The 11105-nt window shown below is 36.2% G+C and overlaps 1 protein-coding gene across 1 annotated transcript; it reads left to right on the forward strand.

The window, feature by feature from the left end:
• Positions 1-4081: 4081 nt before the first annotated feature.
• Positions 4082-8829, forward strand: exosc5 (exosome component 5). The gene is made up of 6 exons (XM_054601271.1): positions 4082-4216; positions 6665-6778; positions 7245-7366; positions 7457-7597; positions 8349-8438; positions 8632-8829. Exons 1-6 carry the CDS (start codon positions 4120-4122, stop codon positions 8725-8727), a joined length of 660 nt encoding a protein of 219 aa, XP_054457246.1. The 5' UTR covers positions 4082-4119; the 3' UTR covers positions 8728-8829.
• The last annotated feature ends 2276 nt before the right edge of the window (positions 8830-11105 follow it).

The raw sequence follows: 11105 nt of genomic DNA on the forward strand, positions 1-11105 counted from the left end.
CTGTGTCTGTGTAGTTGAGCTGCTGCAACACTTGAATTTCCCCCATGGGGATCAATAAAGGAATATAATCAATGCATAATGAATGTACCAAAAGAAAAAAGTACTTGTTATGCAGATCAACCTTTCAGAATAATATATTTATATTGATTGTAATTATTTATGTAGTCATGTGTGTACATCACCTTAATATTGCAGCTGGTAAAGGCAGAGATCATTTTAACTACTTTACATGCCGTTGAGCTTTACGTTAGATTTTGATTTTGTTACATACCACTATTAAATCTTTGTAATATCTGTGTTTGAATAGTGATTTATTAAGTAACAGTTTATCTTTATCTTATATCAATGGTTCTTTCTAGTGGCATGATACATTTATAAAGTAGTTTAAATACAGAACAAATTGGTTTAATTAGCCTTTAGTCTTAGTTTGAAGGCAAAGCAGATCTCTTCCGGTATAATCATACTTGACTAAACGAGGAATCAATTGCACCTGAAGCCTCAAGTGTGTTTTGTTTGGATGTAATTACACACCTGATTTCCGCATTGCTTTGTCTCTTACAATGACTTTGTAAAAACTGACAGAACATGTTATAAGCTGTGTAAACACCTTGCAGTGATACATTTTTTAATGTGGTAGTAAAGGTACTCAAAATGTTTACTTAGGTCGCAATAACACAGTGTAGAAATCCTTTGTTACAGGTCCTGTATTAATACCAAAAGTAAAAGTACTATTTATGCAGAATGGCCCAAAAAGGTGTAAGTATTGCTTCAATGTCGCACCTAGTAAAGTTAGGCCTAAGTTAAGGTACTTAATATACCTATTGGTAGCTTAATCAATAATAATAATGAGCATCATCATTATATATCATTGCTTATTGATTACAAATTGTATTTACAATCTGAATCTGAATATAAAGCTATAAAAAAATGTAGTGGGGTAAAATGAACAATATTTCCCTGTGAAATGTAGTGGATTACAAGTAAAAAGGAGGCATAAAATGGAAATACTCAAGTTAAGTACAAATACTTAAAAATGTACTCTGAGTACAGTACCTTAGTAAATGTACAGTTACTTTCCATCACTGCGTATTTCGTAAATAAATTTGCTCCATTTAGCTTCAATAGCTTTGGCTGCTAAGTTTGCTTAAGTGTGTGACAGTTTACAAGTGTCACTTTGCTGCTAGGGTTGCTCTAACTGTCAATACCTCACCTGTCGTCTCCATGTATGTATAGACAAATATATTCTAACATACATCGGCATAAACCGAACAAACAGGTTAGATGCGCGCACTGTGCTTGTCCTGTGTCAATGTTTTTTTTAAGACAAGCCACCTTTAGGATCACTTTTTTTGTCAAGATCTTTACATGCTGCTGGGTTTGATACCTTTAGAAATGAACTGATTGTAGTACCAATACTACTTTGGAAGAACAGTGCTAAACCAGGGTTTCAAATTAGTGATGGAATTACCTATTCCAACATATCTTTACTTGACTTACATCTCACAAAACGGAAGTAAGATTTATGTGGTAAAAACTAGTGAATGAGTACTGTAGAAAGAGTACGAGCAACCCTGAAGTAGGTGCATATTAAGGTCATATTGAGCGAGCAAAGTCAAGTCATAACTCCTCCTGTAGATGTAGCAGCTGTAATTCTCTCTGTTATTCCTGTCTTTACAAAAAATTCAATGCTTCAATAAATTTAGTAGAAATAGAGATTTTATAATGCCAGGTACGTTCAAGTTTCTAAAAAAGTTTGCATGACCAAATCTTTAAAAATCTAATTTAAATTTTATGAACAAATGTTTTTACTCCTGGTTGATATAAGGTAAATTAAGCAAAATATTATGCTAGCAGTACAGTGAATGATCTACAGATACCTCATAAATAACAGGATTTTAGCATTGCTTAATTGTATTGCTTCTAACCATTTTTCCGTATAAAAATCTGCATATCCGCCTGTTTTGGTAGAATGTGTGACCTGTCTTTGCAGATTATGTCCCCTGTCGTGGAAAACACTCTCAGAAGAAGTAGAAGATGCTAGGATTCACATGTATGAGGGAGACACTTGAGACAGGAGAGGCAGCACTTCCCGTCTCTACCACCACCAGGCGAGAGTTTCCTCTGATGTGGGTACTGCAGGCAGCTTTCTGTACAGCTGTATTTCATGCTGGACTCTTTCAGGTATCGGTATCTTTTCTGCTGCTCTGATGCTCTTTAGAGCTCTGTCCTCCTCCTCCTCCTCCTCCTCAAAAAACTCCTCCTGGCCTATAACCCCAACCTTTTGGGAGGCAGAATCTGACAAATGGAAATGAAACAAAAAAGAAGAACAAAACAACTTTGATTAAATAAGATAAATGTGTGTGTCATGTGGATGGCATTATCTCATCTAAACACTCACTTTGCTCAGATACATCATCAGCATCACTGTGGGTCTGCTGTGGATATTGGCAGAGTAGGGGACGTGGGTGGAGTAGAGCAGTGGTTCTCAAATGGGGGTACGTGTACCCCTGGGGGTACGTGAAGGCACTCCAGGGGGTACTTTCTTTTAAAGAATATATTTAAAATTAGCATCCATTCAAAAATCCTTTCAAAATAGTTATTTAATAAATATTCAATAAAATATAAGTGTAAGTTCATGAACTGAATTCAATGCCACAATGCAATCTTCAGTGTTGACAGTTTAATAATCAGACACTGATGGCACAGCGCTGTGTATTACATCTTTATTTCAACCAAAAATTCTTTGTGCTGGTTAGGAGGTACTTGGCTGAAAAAATATTTCACAGGGGGGAACATCACTGAAAAAAGGTTGAGAACCACTGGAGTAGAGGACAGTCCCATCCTGATAACTTGCTTAAAAGGGGAAGTGAGGTTGAGCAGGAGGATGGCAGGCTGACTGAGATGGAGTGCTGTGTAATGTATAATTGAATGGGGGGAAAACAAAAAAAAGTGGACAAAGGCGAAGAAAGAAGGCGATAAATCTATCTTTATTTTGTTGTATAGTATGTGTATTTATTGTCTGTGTCTGTGTAGTTGTATAGTATGTGTATTCATTGTCTGTGTAGTTGTATAGTATGTGTATTTATTGTCTGTGTAGTTGTATAGTATGTGTATTTATTGTCTGTGTAGTTGTATAGTATGTGTATTTATTGTCTGTGTAGTTGTATAGTATGTGTATTTATTGTCTGTGTAGTTGTATAGTATGTGTATTTATTGTCTGTGTAGTTGTAAGTATGTTGTATTTATTGTCTGTGTAGTTGTATATATGTGTTTTTATTGTCTGTGTATTGTATAATATGTATTTATTGTCTGTGTAGTTGTATAGTATGTGTATTTATTGTCTGTGTAGTTGTATAGTATGTGTATTTATTGTCTGTGTAGTTGTATAGTATGTGTATTTATTGTCTGTGTAGTTGTATAGTATGTGTATTTATTGTCTGTGTAGTTGTATAGTATGTGTATTTATTGTCTGTGTAGTTGTATAGTATGTGTATTTATTGTCTGTGTAGTATAGTATAGTATGTGTATTTATTGTCTGTGTCTGTGTAGTTGAGCTGCTGCAACACTTGAATTTCCCCCATGGGGATCAATAAAGGAATATAATAAAAATGACTTGACTGTAAACAATGTTACTTTCACAATGCAACGTTGCTGACCAAACTGACGCCATCAGGAATAATAACAGAACGATCACATTAATACATTAATAATCAGTGGGAGCAATAATACTATATACTTATAACCAATAGTCACATTTTTTGAGGTATCTGCAATAATAGTTAAAAATAGTTAAAATAGTTGTTTTTTTCTCTGTCTGTAAATATAATATTCAGTTATTGTTGTTTTTTCTACTGTTTTTTTTAATTGCTTATTTATAATACTTGTTTTATTTTATTTTAATTTTTTATTTTTAGCTTGTCTTTCTTCTACTATGTCTCTTGTGTGCACTTTACTCTACTAATAAAGGATTATCTTATCTTATTATCTTATTATCTTATCTTATCAAAAAAATCTACCCAAAGGGTATTATCGTACATACGTCATAAGTAAGGGACCCAAATGCCAAAACAGATGACGTCACTCGACCGCGACAAAAACGAATCTCAGACTAGCAGCGTGATGGAAGTGTGCGGCTCTTCAAACGTGACTCTGAGAGAGTTTGGTTGTGAGCAGAGTTTACTGTCTCGACCTGACGGCTCAGCGTCCTTCATTCAAGGTAACAACCGAGAGAAGTGTGTCTCTGAGCCGACTGGGAAAGGCCGACAGCTGCTGTTAGCCTACTATGGCGTTAAGAAGCCTTGTGCTGCAGCATAGGGTGAAGTGCACACAAGAGACATAGTAAAGAAAGACAAGATAAAAATAAAATAAAACAAGTATTATAAATAAGCAATTAAAAAAAACAACAATAACTGAATATTATATTTACAGACAGAGAAAAAAATAACTATTTTAACTATTATTGCAGATACCTCAAAAAATGTGACTATTGGTTATAAGTATATAGTATTATTGCTCCCACTGAGACATAGTAAAGAAAGACAAGATAAAAAAAAAATAAAATAAAACAAGTATTATAAATAAGCAATTAAAAAAAAAACAGTAGAAAAAACAACAATAACTGAATATTATATTTACAGACAGAGAAAAAAATAACTATTTTAACTATTTTTAACTATTATTGCAGATACCTCAAAAAATGTGACTATTGGTTATAAGTATATAGTATTATTGCTCCCACTGAGACATAGTAAAGAAAGACAAGATAAAAATAAAAAATAAAATAAAACAAGTATTATAAATAAGCAATTAAAAAAAACAGTAGAAAAAACAACAATAACTGAATATTATATTTACAGACAGAGAAAAAAATAACTATTTTAACTATTTTTAACTATTATTGCAGATACCTCAAAAAATGTGACTATTGGTTATAAGTATATAGTATTATTGCTCCCACTGAGACATAGTAAAGAAAGACAAGATAAAAAAAACAAGTATTATAAATAAGCAATAAAAACAGTAGAAAAATAACTGAAATATAATATTTACAGACAGAAAAAACTATTTTAACTATTATTGTACAGTGTAATGTATTGCACAGGTTTTTATTGTCATGTTTTTATTGTCATGTGTCATGTGTTAGGTTGTGTGCAGTTTACTTCAGTTTACTTTAACACTTCATTCTATATTAATAGTAATAATAATGGATTTTATTTATATAGCACACTTTAAAATACAAAGAAATCTCAAGGTGCTGCACAGGGTAGAACAATCACAATAATCAAATATAATAATAAAACACTAAAAACAAACAAAAAATAAATTTTTTAATTAATTAATTAATTTAATCATAATGAAATCTAAGAATATCTATTAAAACTGAACAACCACCCAAACACAAGCAATCTAAATTATCAAGACCTTAGGGGAAGGCAGAGAGGAACAGGTGAGTTTTAAGATTTGATTTACAAGTAAAAGCCCTCCATTCAAACTATTCCTTGAGTGAAAGTTCAAAAGTAGCAGCATCAAAACAATGCCTCAAGTAGCAAAAGTAAATGTCTCATTATGCAGAGTCATATGGGCTATGATCTATTAGTGGGTTATGATTATTGACGCATTAGTGTGTCACGTAAATGTTGCACCTGGTAAAAGTGGAGCTAATATGTATTACTTTATGTAATGATGTGTAACTTAACCTACAATAATGTATAATTATTTCTGAGTTGATTTTATATGTTGTGTTTTTAAAAAATTCAAATCTGCAAATGAACTAGTAACTCCAAAAATATGGTGAGGAAGAAGTATAAAGTGGCATGAAATGGAAATACTCAGGTAACGTAGAAGTTTCATCAAAATCGTGCTTAAATTCTGCACTATGAGTAAATGTAGTGTGGCTACTTGGTTACATTCCACCACTGCTCATCATTCATCATACTAAGTTACTCACAAAGTATCACATCTTGTTGGTAACCCTTTAGCATTGAGTCTGTGAATGCTGTGTTCAAATGCAACAAACGGCTAGCAGCAGCAACTTTTTTGCTTACATTGCTGTGACTTCAATATCAAGTAGGTCTTGATATATTTAGTCTGTCTGTAGGTAATACTCTATTGCAGATAGTATGCTGTCAGCCTGTCTTAATGATAGTTGTATAATTGGGCATTCAAGTTGCTTTTTCAGTGCACTAAAAAGTGAACGTCTTTTAACATTGGTCATTAATGTTACACCTTTATCTCACATAACGTGCACCAAACTACGTAACATTTTAGGTGCATATTTATGGCTGCATGCTCAAGGACTACACCTGGTTGCAGTGACCCACACTTTCTTTTTTGTGCATCAACCTCAAGTTTACACAGGTATTTGCAAACTTGATTTGCCTAAATAAACACTTCAAGTACAGTAACCCGCGTGAGACGGAGCTGAGACGCGGGCCTGCACACACCCGGTGCAGAGATCTGCAAAGATTAAAAGGAGAACCTGTCTGTTGTGTGAGACCTGCGAGTGAAAAACATGTTCAATAAACATGTACAATTCAATCAAACATTATAGCAGTGGTTGCTGCAGACACACCTGTCAGAGATCTACACTCCACTAATCATTTCCCCACCAGTATCAATTAAATATTTCCAGTTGAATAATGCTGTCTTTTGTTCACATCCGAAGGAGACACAAGTGTGTTGGCTGCAGCGTACGGACCAGCTGAGGTCAAGGTCAGTAAGGAAATCTATGACCGGGCAACACTGGAGGTGTTGATACAGCCCAAAGTGGGACTGCCAAGTAAGTGATTATCTAATTTCTCATTATGCAGCTTTATTTCATGTGTTTATTGGGAGTCTAATACAGTTCCTGAATGCTCTTCTAATACAATCCAGTTTAAATCTTCTTTTATGAGTGATAATTTCTTCTTTTAACCTTCTAGTGCTTAATTTCCTTGTTAATGTTCAGTTTGAATATTTGACACATAGGCAAGATACTTAAGTGACAATGCAGTGTTTAAATTAGTGCATATATTATACAACAAGAAAAATATTTATGCAGTACGGAAATAAATGTATTTTCAAGCTTCTTTAGTGGGACTTAAGGAATTTAAGGGGCTTTAGGAGGCTACTAACTGTTAGTTTTTACAGCCTTGTCCACTCCTAGTGTACAATAATGGCCATACCACATCACAAGGTGGCGTAGGTGAGCCAATTTGTATCCAGGTTGAATCAAGTATGTATCCCAGCATTTCTTTATTTTCTAGGTGTAAGGGAGCGATCTCAAGAGCAGTGTGTGCGAGAAACCTGCGAGGCATCTCTGCTCTTGTCACTTCATCCGCGCTCCTCCCTCACTCTCATTCTTCAGCTGATACATGATGACGGTTCAGTATCCTTCAGTAAAGCTCAGCTGATAGGGCACTGAAATGCTGTGTTAAAGGTGTTTCCTGGTCAGTGTTCTTCCTTACCAGTTCCTCAGCTCTTGTCCTGCTTTTTGAATGCTGCCTGCATGGCTCTTATGGATGCGGGCCTGCCTATGAGTTGCCTGTTCTGTGGAGTGACCTGTGCCATCGACACAGACGGTCAAATCATCACAGACCCCACTGCAGCACAGGAAAAGGTAAATCTGAGGCTCATGTGTTGTGTTGTGTAAAAAAAACACCACAAAGCACTCTGTTTATTTAATTTCTTCAAGTCCCAAGGTGAGAAAATAAATCCGACTTCGAAAAATCCTAATAGCGCAGCTGAGAGGAAACTATTTTTGATGGGGTGTATTGCATAAGAAGTGTTGAGAAAGGGTAAAAACATCTGTTTCCTTGTACAGGAATTAAAAAAAGAAAATTTAAAGGCCTTTGATTTATGGAAAAATCGTCCTTTGAAATTTTAAAAAAACTGAGCATGAATATTTTGTAGGTTTGAAAAGCCTTAAAACAGATTTAATATACACCAACAGTAATCCACAGGACAGTCTACTCAGAATCCATATCCTAGTGAAATTTGCTATAAAACTGTGGATTTCACTTTATCTAAATCTTACAAAACTCCATGGTTTGCTCGTTTTCAAAAGACACTTTGGGAAGTGTAGAAGTCTTACTGAATCTGAGGCAGATTCAGAGAAAGTTGGCCAAACCAAAAATGTACCACCATTGAGAGAACAGAAATTCACTTTAATGCATTATAACAGAATCATTTCTGGAATACATTGTACATGACGGATTGATGATTTGTAACGGAATTTGTCCCCTGTGGGAATTTCTTTGTATGACATTGTGCACCCAAACAACATTTACATGTCCTCTCAGTGCAGTCGGCAATGTTACAATCCTCGCTGAATTCGATCATTTGTTCTCGTCTGTGTCTACTCTCGCCAGGAAAGTCGGGCCGTGATGACCTTTGCTATTGACAGCACGGAACGCAGAGTAATGATGTCATCCACCAAAGGATCATTTTCAGTAAACGAGGTTGGTAAATAAATGAGCAAATGTAGTTTTTGGGAATCATGCCTAAGTGATGTTACACATTTGTTGGACATTAGTTGAAGCTGTGTTTTGCACACTTTGTCAGTGATCTGTCTGCTGAAAACGAGATGTTTTTTTTCAGACTCTACCTCTAGTGATATCGCAGACCTTTTATATTTTGTGTTTTCTTCTACAGATGCAGCAGTGTATTGCAGTCAGTCAGAAAGCATCAGAGAAGATCTTCCAGTTCTACAGAGATTCTGTCAGGCGCCGATACTCCAAAACCCTCTGATGAAGCAGCAGCTCTTTTTTCTTTTTCTAGTTTCTTTTAAAAACATTTTTTTTTTTACAATAATTACAAATACTGATGTTGTAATAAAGCATTTAATCACCACTGTGGGCTACCTTTGCTTCAATTCAGTTGTAGTCAGCCGTGCTGTGTGGGTGATTCGAGGTTCACATTTGGACTTTGGTCAGAAGACAACGTTGAGCTGTTAAGTGAGGATGCAAAATAAAAAGGAGCAGAGATGAATGTCAAACAAGTGCATTTATTGGGATTCATTGATATTCTCTCTTTAATATTTACATGTAATAAAAGGATATTGAATAAATATCTCTCGTACCAACTCATTTGCCACAACCTTTGACCTTTTTATTGACGATCTATACAAGTGATACAAAGTGAGACAAATCTGACTGGAGCCCATCTGGTGACAGCGAGATTCGATAACTCAGCCGTAACAACAAAGGTTCTGGTTTTTCTTTTTTTTTTTAATTGACACAAATTTCCAGTGGAGACAGAGGACGGCTCGGGATTGTCAGGACTGTACAACTCGGACTCGGTCAGTGCAGCTGTATCGCAGCGGTGATGGCTGGCGAGGGTCAGACACTGAGATATCCCAGGTGTGTCTACATATACCACCCACAGTGACCATTATATATTATCAGCTCAGTCTTGATACAACACTGGGTTTGCAGAAAACAAAAAAATCTTTGCAGTTCATCAGGGGACTCTATAAAAACTATACATCTAGATAGAAAACATCCACTTTTACCGTACAGTCTTTTTTTTAAAATTTCCTTTGAGTTCCCTTGTTCACTGGTTCATTAATGGCACATTTAAGCTCAAACCAATATGGCCGGAGTGTTTGACTTTCACCAAAGCTGTTAGCTTTATTTTTTGCAATAGTTCAGGACCAAATGAAGGAAGTGATCAAAGCTCAGAGCAGGTTTGTACATGTCAAACTACAAACTGGCCATGCAGGTTTCTGTCGTGACCGAAATTGAGATTTTACTGACTCATGCATCACGTGGCTGAGCGCTAAGATGTCTCACCAGGCCACCTATTTTTTTTACCCCTTTGTTCATCTGAACAAAGTGTTACTGTTTGCTTACATAAGTTTAAGTAGCCAACTTCATTTTCAAGTTTGTCATCCTGCAAGAAGCAACTTCCTGAAGGATTTCAGTCGTCTATTTGAAAGAGAAAGTGGCAGAATCTATATTTGGAGAGCGTGGAGCAGCAGCCTGGTTGCTTCTATTCATGGAACAGCTCATAAAAGGATCATCCTTAGAGTATCTTCCATATATTTGGCACTTTTCCTTGCATGTCTGCACCTTCCTAACACTGTATACAGGAGCAGCTCCTTCATTTCTATACCCAGAGCCAGTGTTTCACATCACCACCTTGTTTTTCATTAGAAATCTCCTGAAGTTATATTTATTTTTCTTATATAATGGCACTATTTGTATTTTTTCATTTAGTTTCTTTTTGTGCATTTAAAAATAAAGATACTTAGTGAACTTGGCATTAAACAAAGCAGATTCAGTCCGTTCTGCGGGTAAACAATGAGTGACACAGAATGTGAAATCAGGATGGGTTAATCTAATGTGCAGTGTTTCACTGTGGGTCCCTCTCTCCTGCCAGAGGAGTAGCAACAAATTCTGGCTTCTCTGAAAGAATAATGCTTCTGGCCCCCACATATAAAAAAAAAAATAGCTCCAGGGCTCTAAAAGCTTTCCCCAGCTTTCACCCCACAAGTGACAGCACAGCGAGGTCCATCAGGATTTAGCTGCTGCCTCGTCCTTGCAGCGACCTTCTTACAAATCTGCAGCCTCCATCGCCCGTCTACTCGCCTCCCCTCGGCTCCTCCCAGGCTGCGTGTCCCCTCAGTTCTCATTCTGCTTCCTGTGACAGTGATATCTACAGTGTTGCGATAACATCTGCAATTTTTTTATCTTCTTTTTCTTCAGTAATGTTTAACACGTGATGACGACTACAGCACAAATTGAAAGGAAGGCAGGTAACTTAAGTCCTCGGGTGACAGCGTAAATCACATTTACAGACTAAATCCTCGATATGGAGTGATATTGTATGACTTCTTTTCCAGTGAGGACTGTCCTCTGAGCTGAATAATGTCCTGATCCTATTAGAGGTGATTATGATCCTTACACCAGCTCTCCTGTCCTTTTCCAGTTGGTGTAGATAAAACATGAATGCAGGTAGGGTCGACGGAAAAACACTTTGATTATTTTACATTTGTGTTGGTGTTCATGAGATGTGTGAGAGGTCTGTTTGTGTGTGTGTGTGTGTGTGTGTGTGTGTGTGTGTGTGTGTGTGTGTGTGTGTGTTTGTATGCGTATGTGTGTGTGTGTGTGTAGTAGAAGTAGCTT

The sequence above is a fragment of the Anoplopoma fimbria genome, chromosome 1, assembly GCF_027596085.1.
Source record: "Anoplopoma fimbria isolate UVic2021 breed Golden Eagle Sablefish chromosome 1, Afim_UVic_2022, whole genome shotgun sequence".
NCBI classification, from domain to species: Eukaryota; Metazoa; Chordata; class Actinopteri; order Perciformes; family Anoplopomatidae; genus Anoplopoma; species Anoplopoma fimbria.

What these genes read in the sequence shown, in the direction of transcription:
- exosc5 (XM_054601271.1), top strand. Translation starts at nt 4,120, where the DNA reads ATGGAAGTGTGCGGCTCTTCAAACGTGACTCTGAGAGAGTTTGGTTGT. An exon ending in CTCAGCGTCCTTCATTCAAG is followed by an intron (nt 4,217 to 6,664) that starts GTAACAACCGAG and finishes TCACATCCGAAG; the next exon opens with GAGACACAAGTGTGTTGGCT. An exon ending in CCACTGCAGCACAGGAAAAG is followed by an intron (nt 7,598 to 8,348) that starts GTAAATCTGAGG and finishes TACTCTCGCCAG; the next exon opens with GAAAGTCGGGCCGTGATGAC.